The sequence below is a fragment of the Akebia trifoliata genome, chromosome 12, assembly GCF_017979445.1.
Source record: "Akebia trifoliata isolate Shusen 1 chromosome 12, ASM1797944v1, whole genome shotgun sequence".
Taxonomy (NCBI): Eukaryota; Viridiplantae; Streptophyta; class Magnoliopsida; order Ranunculales; family Lardizabalaceae; genus Akebia; species Akebia trifoliata.
Window position 1 is genome coordinate 3,760,731 of NC_141386.1, and position 20,062 is coordinate 3,780,792.

The window sequence follows — 20,062 nt, forward strand, 5'->3', positions numbered from 1 at the left end:
ATGGCGGATGCGCTCGTTTCCTCTGTTTTGAAGGAATTGGGATCTGTCATCCTTGAAGAGGCGAAGAAAGAGGTGAGACTGGTGTTGGGTACCCCTCAAGAAGTTGAAAACTTTACTTCTACACTCAAATCTATTCAAGCCGTACTCATAGATGCAGAGGAGAAACAAGTAAAAGAGGAAACGGTGAAGCTTTGGTTAGAAAAACTCAAAGACGTGGCCTACGACATGGAAGATGTGTTGGACGAATGGAGCACTGAAATTCTCAGATCGGAAATCGAGGGAGTTGGCGTATTTGAGAAGGTATGCTCCTATTTGTTCTCTCTCTGCAATTGCAATTGCTTCAGTCAAGTTTCTTTGCGTCGTGACATCGGCTATAAGATAAAAGAAATAAAGGGAAAACTAGATGTGATCGCAAAGGAGAAAGACCAGTTCCAGCTTATTGATAGTGGGATGAGGACTATTAATACTACTACAGAGGAACCACCAACATTTCGAATGACTAGCTCTTTGATTGATGTATTAGATGTATGCGGTCGTGACCACGACAAAGATATTATACTAAGCAAATTGTTGAGAGAGAGTAGTCGACAAGAAACAAGTAATGTCCCAGTTGTCATCTCTATACGTGGAATTGGGGGAATTGGGAAGACTACTCTTGCCCAAATGGTTTACAATGATGATAAGGTGAATAAGCATTTCGAAAAGAGAACGTGGGTGTGTGTATCTGACCCTTTCGATTTAACAAGGCTTGCCAAAGCGATTATTAAAGATGCTGGTGGTCAGAATGTCTCTAACAACATTGAATGGCAAGATTTACATCAAGAATTATGTAGATCTGTCATGGGAAAGCGGTTTCTACTTGTGCTGGATGATGTGTGGACCGAGAATCACACCGATTGGAGTCAGTTGAAGCTTGCTCTCAAGGGTGGTGCACAAGGAAGCAGAATTGTCGTTACTACGCGTAGTGAGAAAGTTACATTAATGATGGGTTCGGCCTACACTCATGATCTGGGCCAATTGTCCGAGGAGGAATGTTGGATATTGTTTAAACGTATTGCTTTTCAGGGAAGGAGAAAAGAAGATTGTAAGAAATTGGAAGATATCGGTAATAAAATCACAAAAAAGTGCAAGGGTGTGCCTCTTTTCGTGAAGACTTTAGGAAGTCTCATGCTCTTCAAAAGAACCAGACGAGAGTGGGAACAAGTCTTGGAAAGTGATGCATGGGAATTACAAGAGGTTGAAAAAGGTGTTTTGCCTGCTCTACTGTTGAGTTATTATGCATTGCCCTCAAATGTAAAACGTTGCTTCACATATTGTGCTATCATTCCAAAAGATCATCAGATAGGAAAGGATGGGTTAATCAAGTTTTGGATGGCACAAGGTCTTCTTAACTCCACGGGAAGAAGAGAATTGGAAGCAGTGGGCGTTGAATATTTCAATGAACTACTGATGCGCTCATTTTTCCAAAACATGGGATCAGATGATGATGAAAATATAATTTACTACAAGATGCATGATCTTATACATGATTTTGCTCATTTTCTTACGAAGACTGAATGCTTTATCATGGATGGTATAAACACAGAATGCAGCAAGACAGTCCGCCATTTAGACGCTACTGGGTTTATGGATGTAACTTCCATTTACAAGGCAAAGAATCTGCGTACTCTTCGCATCGACGGACTTGCACGGACACCATTATCCTTTCCAGCTCTTTCTGATTTGTTTTGTCAAGTGACATGTCTTAGATCACTATCTTTGTGCAATTGGGATCTAGAAGGACTGCCAAATGAGGTTGAGAAGTTGATACATCTTAGATGCTTAGACTTGTCTGAAACAAGTTTGAAGGAATTGCCTGAAACAATGTGCAGATTGTATAATTTGCAGACATTGGGACTTGAAAGTTGTTGGAGGCTATGTAAACTACCTCAAGGGATTGGGAAAATGATTAATCTGAGGCATCTTGAAATTGATAAAACTGTTGAACTAAGCTACTTGCCTCAAGGAATTGGTAGATTAAGCTCCCTTCGAACATTGTCCAAGTTCATTGTTGATGATGTGGGAGGAGATGGATGCAAAATTGGAGAATTAAAAGATCTCGACCACCTTGAAGGGGATCTAAAAATATTTGGGTTGGAAAGAGTGGCGGATGTAAATGAGGCTAATGAAGCACAATTGAAGAATAAGCGACATCTCCATGGTTTGAAATTGATATTTGAGTGCGATGGGTTGGGAAACATGGCAGAAGGCGAGATAAAAAGGATTGAAGGTGTGCTGGAAGGCCTCCAACCACATCGAAACTTGGAGGAATTGCGAATAAAAGGTTACCTTGGTTCTAAGTTCCCTAATTGGATGGATGATTCAATGTTGCTCGAACTCTTCGCTCTTAAAATAGTTGATTGTACGAAATGTGTGCAATTTCCTGTTTTTGGGAAATTTCAATTTCTTCAAAAACTCAAAATAAAAAACATGGATGAGGTTAAATTGATGGGTCAGGTGTTTGGCCAAATTTCAGGTAGTGATGGTCTTCCGATTGTTCCGCCAAGATTGAAAGAACTTTATATTGATGGTATGGATAACTTGGAGGAGTGGGATTTGAGGGTAGAAGATGGAGTGATTATGCCATGTCTCAGAAAATTATCCCTTTCGGACTTTCCAAAGTTTCAGGTTTTGCCAGCTCTTGGAAATTTACCAGTCCTTGAAAGCCTCCATATAAGAATAATGAATTCGGTGAAACGTGTAGGTGTTGAGTTTTTAGGAATTAATGTGGATGTTGATGATGATGGTACAAAAAGAGGTGGTGGAGAATCAAGAGTTGTGGTAGCATTCCCACAGTTGAAGAAACTTAAATTGTCGTATATGTATGAGTGGGAGGAGTGGGAGATGTTGACGAGGGAAGAAAAAGAAGAAGAAGAACATGCTGCTAGAAGTGGAGGAGGAAGAGATATAATTATCATCATGCCACTTCTCCACACATTACACCTTTGTTATTGCTCCAAGTTGAAGGAGGTGCCTCATTACATATTCCCTGCTTCACTAAGGAAGTTGAAAATTGATAATTGCCCAAAATTGAGTTGGACACGATGCCTTCCTCCACTCCTTGAAGAGTTGACTTTAAATGGGGATGTAGGTGTTCTTTCAAGGTCATTGCCCACCAACCAAGTTAACAACAGCAACAACAATCTCAAGTCTCTGCTTATCTCTGAATCACCACATTCGTCACTCCCTGAAGGTTTGGCTCATCTTACATCGCTCCAAAGGTTGTCAATCTTGTATTCTGATTCCTTGATGTGCATGTCTGAGGAGCTGAAACAGCTCACCTCGCTTCAACACTTGGAAATTTATCAGTGCTCTGTTTTGGGAGTACGTTGCGAAAAGGAGGTAGGAGAGGACTGGAGCATCATATCACACATCCCCAACATCCACATTTATTTAGATGAGAATATCTCAGACTCCACTGAGATCTGAAAGAGGTAATGTTCGTGGGTTGTTTTTCTTTTAATTAAGTAAGATTTTACTTTTGAATTTTGAATTAAGAAAAGAAACAACTCCACTCCTAATTGCTTGTGATTTGAGGTTATCTCTCATCATCACATCACATGCCAATGGTTCAGATGATGGGAAGGTTATTCTAAATCAATATTCAAATTTGATAAGATACTTATCCGATTCGGATTTGATATATATAATAATATAAGTGTATTATATTACATAATAACTATTATATCTATTTGGGTTTAAATTGAATGCTATTGAGATAGAATATCTCAATATCTGACTTCGAATCCATATTCATAAACATCAAATAATATTTGATTATTTGAATATGAATTTGGATACTATCCATTAATAGACCTACTAAACCATAGGTTTTAAAACCAACAAAATTTCGACTTGGATGGCCATCTAGTGTGGAGTTAAGCCTAACAACTTACAATAATATAAAAATTGACTTATAAAAGTATTTAAAAAAATAGTTTCTATTTTAAACTAAATAAAAGATTTAATTTCATTTCTCCAGAAAAATATTTTGTATAATCAAATAACTCGATTGAGTTTTTTATTTGACTAGGTGCTTTCTCAAGTTTTACCAATTGAGTACACTTTCCAAGTTGGTTTCTTCGAATATTGAGGCCATGTCACCTCAAAATCTGACCAAGTCGAGTTGACTCAATCAAGTTTGAAGTTAACTGGACAATTTTATAACCATGCTAAAATCAACTCTCTTTTTGACATTTTCCAAGGTTTCAATCAAACAATGGAATTCATTTTCCCATGATCATTTTTTCAAGGAATTCTTATCCTCTTGAAAACGAATTTCATACAATGAAACAGAACCTATGGAATTTGTAGGTGACCTATCTATGATCTGTTGAGAATTTCATATTAGAAGCATTCAACTTTCTTGGTGTGCTTTTGATAAGGGACATTGGCTAAGAGTTAAAGTGACGACTTCTCTTTGTTTAGTAGATTAAACCTTTAAATTGTTTTTGTATAGTTTTTATAATATGTCATTAACAGTCATAAAAAATATTTGTTTTGTTTGTCCAGGATAAAGAACAAATTAAAAGGATCTGAATTTTATGGAAGATGCTCCTAAAGAAGAAGAAGTAGTTGTTGTCGCGAGTTTCATGGCTATCATCGTGTTCAAGACTCGTCTATGATATTTAATATATATTTCGTTTTATTAATTTGAAAAACCTTGCGTGATTTGATTTGTTATGTTTGTGTCTTGTATTTTTATTAGTAATAATGGACTATAAATCAAGAGAGATTCAACAGATTTAGCTTGTGATTTCTTCCAATATTTTCGTAACTTTTACCTATGGATGGCTTTGAAATCTTGTATTAGGGATTTTTGAAACATGTCCTCATTGAAGATTTGCTTTAGTTGGAACTCAATATTAAGAAGATAAAATTAGTAGAGCATGATTTCGAACATTTGGTCATATAGAATGAACGATTAAATATACAAATTAGGTCGATTCTAGGGCAAGATTTGGGTGGGACTAATTATGGTTTGTTACATGCCTATGTTACCATATTTTCTCTTGAAATGTTTGGGATTCGGCAATCACTCAAAAAGGATGGTTATGAAGGAAACGATTGGGTCTCGCATGGTGGTTTTGAAAGAAACTAAGTTGAGTAACATTGTGCTTGAATTATGGGGCTTCAACTTCAACTCTATGGCATGAATTGCTTTGACAGGATCAGCCGTGGGGTGTGGGTGGTGATTTCAATACAATTAGATTCTCGTCTTAGTGCGAGATTTAGGAAAAAAACCAGAGCCATCAAAGAAAATCTTAGATCTTGGAATAAGGTGACCTATGATTTGCTGAGATCAAGAAGCAATCCATTATGTATGAAACCATTAAATTTTATAGGAAAGAAGAGGAATCAGGGAGGTAGTCCACTAAAGATAGGGGCATCCCAAGTCAATTTAAGGATGCAATTTTGGAAAATGTCGATGTTCGATGAGATTAGTTAAAGACAAGAATAAGAGAGATGGTTCAAAGAAGGAGATGATAATAACGAAATTTTCCATTAAATGGCTAACTTGCACAAAATAACCAATTTATCTATAAAATTTGTCGACTTAAACTGAAGATGAAGATTGGTCCTTTAAAAGTTATCCACAAAATCAATAACAATGCCTATATTGTTGATCTTCCAAGCACCTTATCCATAAAAAAAAATGTTCAATTTTATGGATATCTAAATGGTTCGAACCAAGCCAATCCAGTCAGTTGATTCGAGCCAACCTGGATCCAGATTGAAACTGCAACCAAATAAACCTGTTTTGAACAGCATTTATATTTTGAGTTTGCTTTATTTTAGTTTCCTAAAAATATTTAGTAGTTGTTATTTGCTTTATAGATTCAATTAGGAATGTAGTTTATTTATTTATTTTTTTTCCTTTTTAGATTTGGAAGTTGCCTATTATTTTCTTGATTAATCAAAATAAATATTTATTATATAGTATTTATTCAAACTGATGGAATGCTTATAACAAATATGATTACGTTTTACCTGGAAAATAAAAATAAAAAAATAAATAAAAAGATTAAATTTAGGAATATTTTCACATCTTCAGAGGTTAGGCCATAACTACTCCTCAGTCCTCACAGGACTATCTCACGACTACTCAGGTGGGCGGCCATTGTATAAATATTTCAAGCTGTTGATGGATCAAACACACTTTAACTAAATCACAAATCTTTCAAACTGAAGTATGGTTTGTTACTTCGTTCAGTATGGATGTGTGCCTGTCTGTCCCAATATTGTTCAAAAAACATGTATAAAAGATTATAAGATATGTAATGATTTTCCAACTCCCCACTCTGACATATGTCCCATCACAGAATCATAGATCTTTTGCATCGGGATATGCATAATCACAAATTTTTTTCCTTATGCATCCTGAGGCAAATGATCTACGGTCCTGTGATGGGGATGTATAGATTTGCATGAATCTATTAAACCCTTCACAAATTTCAGCAAATAGTTTGCAGCTCAAAAAATGCTTCAAATCATTTGTGGTGCAAAGCTTTTGCATGGTACCAAGCAGGACCATAGAAGATTGTGTAAATTCAAAGCAAAATCAAATTGAGCAGTACAAGATATGATTTTTCTAAAGCACATAATACAATAAGATGATAATTATCACGAAATACCAATTTCATGTAAATAACTGATTTACTCTGTAAAGCTTAGATATCTCTCAGAAGGGTTATGCACATAAAACCCACTAAAACATGGTTTTATTTCTCAATATTTCTTAAGTATATATGAGTATAAATAACATGAATTAGATTGAAAAGGTCAACAACACACAAAATATCAAACACCAAATTATTGAGGATACGTTCCAATATAAAACATGTTTGGACAAGTCCACTATTCATTATGGTGCAGTGATGGTCAAGGGGATTCAAGTTTACGAAACGAATAACTGCCAAACCATGACCTACTATGGATCACACTGTGCCTTTCTTCTTGTATAGACCGAAAAATTTGAGCCGCTCACTCGGTAGCAATCTAGCATTGTGAGGCACGACCCTTATCACTAGTGTCTGTTGATGACTCCAAATCCAAGTAGAGATTGGGTTTTCAATGAAAAGTCCTTGTTTACACAGATAACATAGATCCACACAATGTTTTAAAAATCAGACTGATAATGGAACCAAAACTTTGCTCAACTAATGGGACAGGGGTCCGACCGAGATTCAAATTGGTCAAACTGATGAGAGACCTATATGATGGGTGTTTAGCTTCATATCATTTAACTTCCAACGAAGCAACAAACACTACATGAAAACTGGAAAATTAGACAGAAAAAATTGATGGGTCAAGGCTCACGAATTTTAGAAACTGAATTTTGACAGTTTAAGACCGTCAAAATTCTTAGAGCTGTCGAATTTCTCCCACCCTTCATTAATTTGACAGTTTCGTGGCGTCAAAAAAAAATTTGACAATGAAAAATTAGACCTCTTGGTCCATCGAATTTTATGAAATTTGACAGCCCAATTAAAGCCATCAAATTTGGGCTTTTTTCACATTGTGAATGTTTGACTTTTCAATTGACTCGACTCAAATGTTACCGGAGTCAAATCAATTTGATGGCTTGCAAATTGACTAAGATAAGTTAATAAAATATTTATAAAAATGTTATATATATTATTAATACGTATTTTATGATAAAAAAATATTTATTATTTTGTTCTCCTGGAAAATGTTAAATATAATACCCTGAATTCTAGTTAATTTTTCTGAACCAAATCGGTTAATTTTCGAGTTGACTCAATTGAGTTATTGAGTTGACGCTACTTTACCAAGTTGGTTCTATGAGTTAGTTAGAATAAGTTTTGAGCCAAAGCACCCAAAAATCCAAGCCAAGTAGGGATGGTATCTTTCAACTTAATTATTCAAATGTGCTTCCACCTAATAAAAGAGACTATTGATGTTTACTAAACTAACATGATAAGCACTAAGACCAGCTAGGAGGATATTAATATAAATATCATCTTATAATTCTGAATATTAGATAATTCTCAAAATTTGAAATTAGAATCTCGATGATAAGCTAGTCAACTTGAAAACAATAAGAATCTTATTGCAATTTCCTGCTTTTGGGAAGTTTCAATTTCTTCAGCAATTCAGCATAGCGAACATGGATGAGGTTAAATTCATGAGCCAGGTGTTTGGCCGAATTGCAGGTAGTGATGGTCTTCCGATTATTCTGCCAAGATTGGAAGAACTTTATATTGATGGTATGGTTAACTTGGAGGAGTGGGATTTGAGGTTAGAAGATAGAGTGATTATGCCATCTCTCAGAAAGTTAAGCCTTAGTACATTTCCAAAGTTATAGGTTTCGCCAGCTCTTGGAAATTTACCGGTCCTTGAAAGCCTCCAAATATCAGGATGGGATTCGGTGAAACGTATAGGTCTTGAGTTTTTAGGAATTCATGTGGATGTTGATGATGATGGTACAAAAAGTGGTGGTGGAGAATCAAGAGTTGTGGCTGCATTCCCACAATTGAAGGAACTTACTTTGGATGGAATGAAAGAGTTAGAGGAGTGGGAGATGTTGACAAGGGAAGAAGAAGAAGAACATGCTGCTGGAAGTGGAGGAGGAAGAGATATAATCATCATCATCATCATGCCACTTCTCCACACATTATCAATTTGTGATTGCCCCAAGTTAAAGGAGCTGCCTCACTACATATTCCCTGCTTCACTAAGGAAATTGGATATTGGTAATTGCCCAAAAACTTCCCCAACTTCTTTTGCTCTTCATTGAAAGTGCTATCGAATTCTACGTATTTTGCAGCCTAATCGAAGGAGAAATGTTTCAATAATTTATTTGGACAACAATTGTGATTTAGAATGTTAAAACAATGTAACTATGCAGTATAATTCGTACTTAATCTGTCTTTCAAGAATAGTATAAGAATTAGGAAAAACAAATGAAATGGAAAGATTTACGATAAATTTTTCAGTGAAAAAAATAACAACCATTTAAATTAAACAAAGGTTAAGATCGTCGAAGATAGGTGGGCGATGAGATATATAAATCAATTTAAAAAAACAATTCAACCAAGTTAAGATATCAATCTTGTAAAAGTACAATACAAAATGATTAGAGACTCGACTTAAACTAAACAAAGGTTACATATGTTATCCTTGACAAAATGCACTCTTTTTTTGGCTTGTGTGCGTATGTGTGTGTGTATGTCCTATTGTCAAGTTTATGATAAGTTGACATGATATATGCAATATAGAAAACCAATTGCCGCAGAAAGCATAAATGAGAAATCATGCAGCTCAAACATAAAAAGTAAATGCTTGTACAAATCTATTAGGTTTTTGTCTTTTATTGGTTTTTTACTTCTTTCAAAATACAGAAACACATGCATCTTTAAATAAATTATGGTATGCCATCTCATTAGATTTTACCAAAGAAAATTCATTTTAAAACTTGTACAGAAATAAAAATCCAACACTAATACACACAAGAAGTGTTAAAATAAAGTCAATAAGCAAGATTTCACTTTTATGTTTCTCATGTTTAAATTCAAGTTGGACTCAATTTTCTACTAAAAAATGATTATTAGTTCAAAACTTCGCCAAATTTTAATATAATATCATAGTGCAAACAAAAGTTTGAAACTAGTCTGCAAAAATAACAAGCAAAAATTTATATTGGAATCAATAGTACCTGCAAAATGGCTACACGGACTACTCTGGAGCATGCTGCACTTGTGTGCATGTAATGTACAATGTCCTTGAAGTGTTGGAGTTAAATGGGGATGTAGGTGTTCTTTCAAGGTCGTTGCCCACCAACCAAGTTAACAACAGCAACAACAATCTCAAGTCTCTGTTTATTTGGAGATCACCACATTCGTCACTCCCTGAAGGTTTGGCTCATCTTACATCACTCCAAAGGTTGTCAATCTTGTATTCTGATTCCTTGATGTGCATATCTGAGGAGCTGAAACAACTCACCTCGCTTCAATACTTGGATATTCATCGGTGCTCTGATTTGGGAGCACGTTGCCAAAAGGAGGTAGGAGAGGACATGAGCATCATATCACTCGTCCCCAACATCATCATCAACTTTAGGGACTTAAGAAGAGAATGGACTTTAATATTAGAGACACGCATGCATCACGACTCCACTGAGATCTGAGAGAGAGGTAAAGTTCGTTTTTAATTAAGATTGATTTTATATTTGAATTTGAATTTTGATTTTTGAATTAAGAAAAGAAACCACTCCACACCTAATTGGTTGTGATTTGAGGTTGGCTCTCATCATCACATCACATGCCAACGGTTCAGATGATGGGAAGGTTATTCTAAATCAATATTCAAATTTGATAAGATACTTATTCGATTCGGATTTGATATATATAATATAAGTATATCATATTATATAATAACTATTATATCTATTTGGGTTTGAAATGAATGTTATCGAGAGGATATTTCAATATCCGAATCCGAATCCATATCCAAAAAACTTCGAATAATATTTGATTATTTGAATATGTATTTGGATAATTGACTATCCATTGATAGACCAAAAAGTTCGACTTGGATGGCCATCCAGTGGAGTCAAGCCTAACAACTTAAAATAATATAAATTTTGACTTGTAAAAGTACTTAAAAAAAATAGTTTCTATTTTAAACTAAATAAAAGATTTAATTTTATTTCTCCACAAAAATATTATGTATAATCAAATAACTCGATCGAGTTTTTGATTTGACTAGGTGCATTTTCAAGTTTTACCAAGTTGAGTACACTCTCCAAGTTGGTTTCTTCGAATTTTGGGGCCATGTCCCCTCAAAATCCGATTAAGTCGAGTTGACTCAACCAAGTTTGAAACTAACTTGACGATTTTATAACTATGCTAAAATCAACTCTCTTTTTGACATTTTTCAAGGTTTCAATCAAACAATGAAATTCATTTTCCCATGATCATTTTTTCAAGGAATTCTTATTCTCTTGAAAACGAATTTCATACAATGAATAGAACCTATGGAATTAGTAGGTGACTTATGACCTGTTGAGAATTTCATACTAGAAGTATTCAACTTTCTTGATGTCGTTCTTTTGATAAGGGACATTGGCTAAGAAGAAGTAGAAGTTGTTGTTGCGAGTTTCATGGCTTTCATCATGTTCAAGATTCGTCTATGATATTTGATATATAGTTTGTATTATTAATTTGAAAAACCTTGCGTGATTTGATTTGTTATGTTTGTGTCTTGTATTTTTATTAGTGGTAATCGACTATAAATCAATTAAGAGAAATTCAATAGATTTAGCTTGTGATTTTTTCCAATATTTTGTATTAGGGATTTTAAAACATGTCATTGAAAATTTGCTTTAGTTGGAACTCAATATTAAGAAGATAAAATATGTAGAGCATGATTTTGAACGTTTGGTCATATTGAATGAACGATTAAATGTACAAATTAGGTCGATTCGAGGGAAAGATTTGGGTGGGATTAATTATGATTTGTTCCAAGCCTATGTGAAATGTTTGGGATTGGGTAATCGCTCAAAACGGATGGTTATGAAGGAAACGATTGGGTCTCACATGGTGGTTTTGAAAGAAACTAAGTTGAGTAACATTGTATTTGAATTATGGGGCTTCAACTTCAACTCTATGGCGTGGATTGCTTTGCCATAATCAGTTGTGGAGTGTGGGTGGTGATTTCAATACAATTAGATTCTCGTCTAAGTGCGGGATTTAGGAAAAAACTCACAGCAATCAAAGAAAATCTTAAATCTTGGAATTAGGTGACCTATGATTTGTTGAGGTCAAGAAGCAATCCATTATATAGGAAAGAATGAAATTTTATAGAAAAGAAAAGGAATCAAGGAGGTAGTCCACTAAAGATAGGGGCATCCCCATTCAATTTAAGGACAGAATTTTAGAAAATATCGATGTTGAAGAGATTAGTTAAAGATAAAAACAAGTGTGATGGTTCAAAAAAGGAGATAATAATACCCAAATTGTCCATTAAATGGCTAACTCGCACAAAATAACCAATTTTATCTATAAAATTCAACTACTTAAGAGTTATCCACAAAATCAATAACAATGCCTATATTGTTGATCTTCCAAGCAACTTGTCCATGAAAAAAATGTTCAATTTTATGTATATCTTTCCTTATCATTGTGACAACAATGTTGAGCTAAAGGACCCTTTTTTTTTTTAGAGGTGGGGGTGCTGATGTAAAACATCTAGCCATCACTTTTCTAGAGATAAAAAAAAAAAAAAAAAAAAAGACAAGAAGAATCAAGAACAGCTCATAAATGGTTTGAACCAAACCAATCCAGTCGGTTGATTCGAACCAACCTGGATCCAGATTGAAACTGCAACCAAATAAACCTATTTTGAACAGGATTTATATTTTGAGTTTGCTTTATTTTAGTTTCCTAAAAATACCTAGTAGTTGTTATTTGCTTTATAGACTCAAAATTAGGAATGTTGTTTATTTATGTTTTTTCCTTTTTAGATTTGGAAGTTGCTTATTATTTTCTTGATTAATCAAAATAAACATTTATTAAAAATTATATATATTCAAACTGATGGAATGCTTATAACAAATATGATTACATTTTCCTAGGAAAAAAAAAGATTAAATTTTGGCATATTTTCGCATCTTCAGAGTTTAAGCCATAACTACCACTCAGTCCTGTGTCCTCACAGGACTATCTCACGACTACTCGGATGGGCGGCCATTGTATCCCCTATGAAGAATATACAAAATAAAGTTATTTTCAAGTTCTCGATGGATCAAACACACTTTAACTAAATCACAAATCTTTCAAACTGAAGTATGGTTCGTTCCGATATAAAACACATTTGAACAAGTCCACTATTCATTACGGTGCAGTGATGGTAAGGGGGATTCAAGTTTGCAGAACGAATACCCGCCAAACCATGACCTACTACGGATCACACTGTTGCCTTTCTTCTTGTATAGACTGAAAATTCCGAGCTGCTGGCTCATTAGCAGATCTAGCATTGTGAGGCACAACCCTTATCACTAGTGTTTGTTGACGACTGCAAATCCAAGTAGAGATTTGATTTTCAATGAAAAATCCACTCTACACAGATAACATAGATCCACACAATGTTTTAAAAATCGAACTAATAATGGAACCAAAATTTTGCCCAGCTAATGGGACAGGGTTCCGACCGAGATTCAAATTGGTCAAACTGATGAGAGACCTATACGATGGGTGTTTAGCTTCATATCATCTAACTTCCAACAAAGCAACAAATACTACATGAAAATTGGAAAATTCGACAGAAAAAATTGACGAGTCAAGGCTCACGAATTTTAAAAACTAAATTTTGACGGTCTAAGACCTTCGAAATTCTTGATGTTCCCAGATTTGATGGCTTAAAGCTGTCGAATTTCTCCTATCCTTCATTAATTTGACAGTTTCGAGGCGTCAAAAAAAAAAATTTTGACAATGAAAAATTTAACCTCTTGGTCCGTCGAATTTTAAGAAATTTGACAGCCCAAGGCCTTCAAACTTGGGTTTTTTTCACATTGTGAAAGTTTGACTTTTCAATTGACTCGACTCAAATGTTCATGGAGTCAAATCAATTTGATGGCTTGTGAGTTGACTCAGATAAGTTAAATAAAATATTTATAAATATTTTATATTATTAACACGTATTTTATAATAATAAAATATTTATTATTTTGTTCTCCAAGAAAATGTTAAATATAATACCCTGAATTCTAGTTAATTTTTCTGAACCAAATCGGTTAATTTTCGAGTTGACTGAATTGAGTTATTGAGTTGACGCTACTTTACCAAGTTGGTTCTATGAGTTAGTTAGAATAAGTTTTGAGCCAAATCACCCAAAAATCCAAACCAAGTGGGAATAGTATCTTTCAACTTAATTATTCAAATGTGCCTCCACCTAATACAGAGACTGTTGGTGTTTACTAAACTAACATAATAAGTACAAAGTCCAGATAGGAGGATATTAATATAAGTATCATCTTATAATCCTGACTGTTAGATAATTCTCAAAATTTGAAATTAGAATCTCGATGATAAGCTAGTCAACTTGAAAACAATAAGAATCTTATTGAAGAATTAGGTTCCACCGACTAAACATAGATTATAGAATTATAATTGAAGCAGGTGAGCAATCAACCGAGCAAGTGGCAATAAATAAAGAAATTTAGGGGTGTAATATTTATTCCATTAGAAAAAAAAAATTGAATACTTGACCTAGGGCCTTGAATTTGATCCAATTGATCATAAAATAGTCCATCTGGATCCTATGAACCAAGGAGTTGGACTGCTATCGATGCTACAGGATAGGCGACAGTGTGGTACATTCTCCATGGATTGAACCCAGATGATCAGAACCAACAGTTTGATCCAAGTCCTATTTGAGAAAGGAATATTATTACTTTTCAATGCAATAGACATGATTCAAATAAGGTCATTTACATAATTTCTTAAAACTAATTATGGTAGGAAAATAACCTGAGGGGTTGGCTCAATGGCAATTTCAGATTGATAAGCGGTTAATGCCTATAGGTCGTGAGTTTGATGCCTAGTATGAGCATTAATTCCTCAGGGGTCACCCGTGAGGTTGCACCTTCACTTACCTAGTCCGTGTGATGTGCGAGCGTTACACGTGCCCCAGGACTAATTCTTGGACAAGACCATGGTCTATGGATTGGATAATGCCCAAATTCGGGCTTGGTTCGCCGTCTACAGGGATACCCAGTTATCAAAAAAAAATTATGGTAGAAAATTTTTTATTTTGAAAAACTTTTGTTTGTGTTAGTGGAACTAATACTACTTCTTTTTTACTACTTACGCCTTCAAAACAAATGTAACTATAAATGTAATTGTCATTACTATTATTTTCATTATCGCTTGAAACGTAACTATCAATACTGATTTTAGAACGAAGATAATTGTCAATGCAACCATTAATGATGATGTAGACAAATCCTTTCAATTAAGATAGAGATTAGACCCATAGTTTGATGAAAAGTAATATTAGATGACTCCAAATGACTTCAAAATATGCATGAATTTAATATTTTTATAAGACTTGAATCCAACTTGAACCCACTAAGTTTTTATTAGGGTGCCGTAGATGGCTTAAGCTTGATAGGATTCTAGGACTGGTTTAAATTACAGTTCATCACTTTAAGACTGGGTTAGTGCATAGTCAAGCCAGGCTTGAACCCACCCATGAACGGCCCTAACGCCAATATTTCCATTGCCTACTTTGGGGCAGTAAGAGTATTATTGATCAATTCATAACTGAATTTGACTTAAATATAAATATGAAGCACAAGAACAACTACCGGATCAACTGGCAATAATTAAGTTTGAAAAACAAAATAATTTATACATTCAATTACGCAAGCAATCACCATGGAAATTTTTTCAGATACACAATAATTAGGGACTTGAACGATATATTTCTCAGCCCTAATGACATAGGTTAAAACTAGAAAAATAGTTTTTCTTTTGGAGGACTTGTGTTAATTGTTAACACATTTTTTACGCCTGACTTTTCATATTAGATTTTTCACATTTAGTTATGAAAAGCCTTCAACCTTCAACAAAATATCCTTATTTTTTCTTCTTGAAACTAGTCATCTTCAACCATTTGGATAATTTTTTTTCACCTTTTCACTCACATCTTCAACTTAGGTTAAATGGTTTAAATATTGATATATATTTCTAAAGAAAAATTAAACTGATTAATGGATCATTCGATCACTTTTACATGGATTTCTAAAGATGGTGCATCATATAATTCCTACTCTTTACATCATATTTCTAAAGTTACGTAGTTCATCGACTCTTTCATTTCCTTTTCTGAAGGCATCCAAATAATATTTGCCGGCGTTGATGGTACAACAAGCGAATCCTAAAATGGACTATTAAGAGAAGCCTTACAACTTAGGGATTAATTAGAAAAAATTCTTTTGCCAAGTCCTTCAAGTAATTTTTCCTAATAAAATTGCAACAGATACGTTCGTCGTATAAATCTCTCAAAAATCTATATATGATTTTATGCAAGATCAACGTCAGTTGAGTGTCTTTTTTTAGTCAATTTAGTATTATTCAATCAAGAAAAAAGTAAAACAAAATAAAGCCGAGAACTTTTTTTTTCCTTATTAACTTTATTACATATTTTAAATCTTACTAAGTTGGGTCGTTTTGCTCAAACTCAAATGCAAAAGAAAAATAAAATGAAAAAATAATCTTTTTTTTTTCTTTGGGCTTGATCTAAGGTTTTGAAAATAGAAAGCAAAACTTTCACTTAGCTCAAAAATTTAAAATTAAAATTTAAAAATTAATTTTATTTTCAAACTTAATAGAAATTTATTCTCTACTAACCCTGAGGATTGGATCATGTTTTTTTTGACGTCACAAGTTACTTAAAAATAAAGCACGTAAGGTATTCCTAAATTTTCTCTCGAAATTTTCTCTGAGTGACCGACCACTTTTTCTCATTTAATATATATGGCGTCATGTCATTGGTTCCTCAGCTTAGTACATAGCTTACAAAACAGGGACAGGTGAGCTCAACGACCTCTAGTAAGGGGTGAAATCCTTACTAACTTAGTAAGGCTAGACAGGTTCAATAAAGCAAAGTCAACAACATTAAAAAAAAAAAAAAAAAAGCATCACAAGAACAGGACACGATTGGGAAACTCATCATCTTGATCCATTTACTACAACCCCCTTGTCTCTCTCATTTCCAAACATGGCGGATGCTCTCGTTTCCGCTGTTTTGAAGGAATTGGGATCTATCATCCTTGAAGAAGCGAAGAAAGAGGTGAGACTGGTGTTGGGTACTCCTCAAGAAGTTGAAAACTTTACTTGTACACTCAAATCTATTCAAGCCGTACTGATAGATGCAGAGGAGAAACAAGTAAAAGAGGAAACAGTGAAGCTTTGGTTAGAAAAACTCAAAGACGTGGCCTACGACATGGAAGATGTGTTGGACGAATGGAGCACTGAAATTCTCAGATCGGAAATCGAGGGAGTTGGCGTATTTGAGAAGGTATGCTCCTATTTGTTCTCTCTTTGCAATAGCAATTGGAATTGCTTCAGTCAAGTTTCCTTACGTCATGGCATCGGCCATAAGATAAAAGAAATAAAGGGCAAACTAGATGTGATTGCAAAGGAGAAAGACCAGTTCCAGCTTATTGATAGTGGGATGAGGACTACTACTGCGGAACCACCAACATTTCGAATGACTAGCTCTATGATTGATGTCTTAGATGTATGTGGTCGTGACCACGACAAAGATATTATACTAAGCAAATTGTTGAGCGAGAGTAGTCGGCAAGAAACAAGTAATGTCCCAGCTGTCATCTCTATATGTGGAATTGGGGGAATTGGCAAGACTACTCTTGCCCAAATGGTCTTCAATGATCATGAGGTGAATAACCATTTCGAGAAGACAATGTGGGTTTGTGTATCTGACCCTTTCGATTTAACAAGGCTTGCCGAATCGATCATTGAAGCTGCTGGTGAGGGCATCCCTAATTCCATTCAATGGGAAGCTTTGCATAAAAAATTATATGCATCTGTCACAGGAAAGCGGTTTCTACTCGTGCTGGATGACGTGTGGACTGAGAATCACACTGACTGGAGTCCGTTGAAGCTTGCTCTCAAAGGTGGTGCACAAGGGAGCAGAATTGTCGTTACTACGCGCAGTGAGAAAGTAGCATTAATGATGGGTTCGGCCTACACTCATGATCTGGGCCAATTGTCCGAGGAGGAATGTTGGTTATTGTTTAAACGTATAGCTCTTCAAGGAAGGAGCAAAGAAGAATGTGAGAAATTGGTAGATATGGGAAACAAAATCACAAAAAAGTGCAAGGGTGTGCCTCTTTTCGTGAAGACTTTAGGAAGTCTCATGCTCTTCAAAAGAACCAGACGAGAGTGGGAACAAGTCTTGGAAAGTGATGCCTGGGAATTACAAGAGGTTGAAAAAGGTGTTTTGCCTGCTCTACTGTTGAGTTATTATGCATTGCCCTCAAATGTGAAACGTTGCTTCACATATTGCGCTATCTTTCCAAAAGATCATAGGATCAGAAAGGATGAGTTAATCAAGTTGTGGATGTCGCAAGGTCTTCTAAACTCCACGGGAAGAAGAGAATTGGAAGCAGTGGGTGCTGAATATTTCAATGAGCTACTGATGCGCTCGTTTTTCCAAAACATGGAACGAGATGATGATGGAAACATAATTTACTGCAAGATGCATGATCTTATTCATGATTTTGCCCAATTTCTTACGAAGACTGAATGCTTCATCGCTGATGGTAACAATACAGAATTCAACAACAATAGCAAGAAGGTTCGCTATTTAAACGTTGCACAGTTTACAGATTTAAGTTTCATCCTTCCTTCCATTTACGAGGCAAAGAATCTACGGACTATCATCATCGATGGAGATGCATGGGAATCAGAATCTTCTCCAACTCTTTCTGATTTGTTTTGTCAAGTGACATGTCTTAGAGAACTATCTTTGTACAATTGGGATCTAGAAGAACTGCCAAATGAGGTTGAGAAGTTGATACATCTAAGATACTTTGACTTGTCTAGTACAAGCTTGAAGGAATTGCCTGAAACAATGTGCAGATTGTATAATTTGCAGACATTGAAACTTAACCGTTGTAGGAGTCTATGTAAACTACCTCAAGGGATTGAGAAAATGATTAACCTGAGGCATCTTGAAATTGGTGGAACTGATGAACTAAGCTACCTACCTCAAGGAATTGGTAGATTAAGCTCCCTTCGAACATTGTCTAAGTTCATTGTTGGCGATGATGCTAGGGGAGGTGGATGCAAAATTGGAGAATTAAAAGATCTCAACCACCTCCAAGGCGATCTAGAAATATCTGGGTTGGAAAGAGTGGCGGATGTAAATGAGGCTAATGAAGCACAATTGAAGAATAAGCAACATCTCCATGGTCTAGGTTTGAGATTCAAGGTTTGTGATTTGGAAAATGTGGGAGAAAGCGAGATAGAGAGGATTGAGGGTTTGCTGGAAGGCCTCCGACCACATCGAAACTTGGTGGAATTGCGAATAAAAGGTTACTTTGGTTCTAAGTTTCCTAGGTGGATGGTGGATTCGATATTGTCCAATCTTCTTGTTATTAAATTAAATGATTGCAAGAAATGTGTGCAATTTCCTGCTTTTGGGAAGTTTCAATTTCTTCAAAGACTCCTTATATACAAAATGAATTCGGTGAAACGTGTAGGTGTTGAATTTTTAGGAATTAATGTGGATGTCGATGATGATGGTACAAAAAGAGGTGGTGGAGAATCAAGAGTTGTGGTAGCATTCCCACAGTTGAAGGAACTTGAATTTTACGATATGGATGAGTTGGAGGAGTGGGAGATGTTGACAAGGGAAGAAGAAGAAGAAGAACATGCTGCTGGAAGTGGAGGAGGAAAAGATAAAATCATGCCACTTCTCCACACATTATCAATTTGGCATTGCCCCAAGTTAAAGGAGCTGCCTCACTACATATTCCCTGCTTCACTGAGGACACTGAGCATTGGTTGTTGCCCAAAATTGAGTTGGACACCATGCCTTCCTCCACTACTTGAAGAGTTGAGTTTAAGTGGGGATGTAGGTGTTCTTTCAAGGTCATTGCCCACTAACCAAGTTAACAACAACAACAACAATCTCAAGTCTCTGTTTTTCCATTTCTCACGACATTCCTCACTCCCTGAAGGTTTGGCTCATCTTACATCGCTCCAAAGCTTGTCAATCCATGCCTCTGATTCCTTGATGTGCATGTCTAAGGAGCTGAAACAGCTCACCTCGCTTCAAAGCTTGTCAATTACTGGGTCCTCTGTTATGGAAGCACGTTGCCAAAAGGAGGTAGGAGAGGACTGGAGCATCATATCACACATCCCCAACATCAAGATCAACTACAGGGACGTAAGAGAGAAGAGTAATGAGGGACTTTAATATTAGAGACACGCATGCATCATGACTCCACCGAGATCTGAGAGAGAGG

At 35.4% G+C, this 20,062-nt stretch overlaps 2 protein-coding genes across 2 annotated transcripts; both read left to right on the forward strand.

Annotated features, from left to right (window-relative positions):
• LOC147388669 (disease resistance protein RGA2-like) lies at positions 1-20,062 on the forward strand. Its single transcript, XM_086418370.1, has 2 exons — positions 1-2,785; positions 19,349-20,062. Exons 1-2 carry the CDS (start codon positions 1-3, stop codon positions 20,011-20,013), a joined length of 3,450 nt encoding a protein of 1,149 aa, XP_086274496.1. The 3' UTR covers positions 20,014-20,062.
• Positions 16,769-19,338, forward strand: LOC147388670 (disease resistance protein RGA2-like; the record flags this gene model as incomplete). Its single annotated transcript, XM_086418208.1, has 1 exon — positions 16,769-19,338. A coding segment is annotated over exon 1 (2,553 nt), but the record flags the coding sequence as incomplete, so codon positions are not given.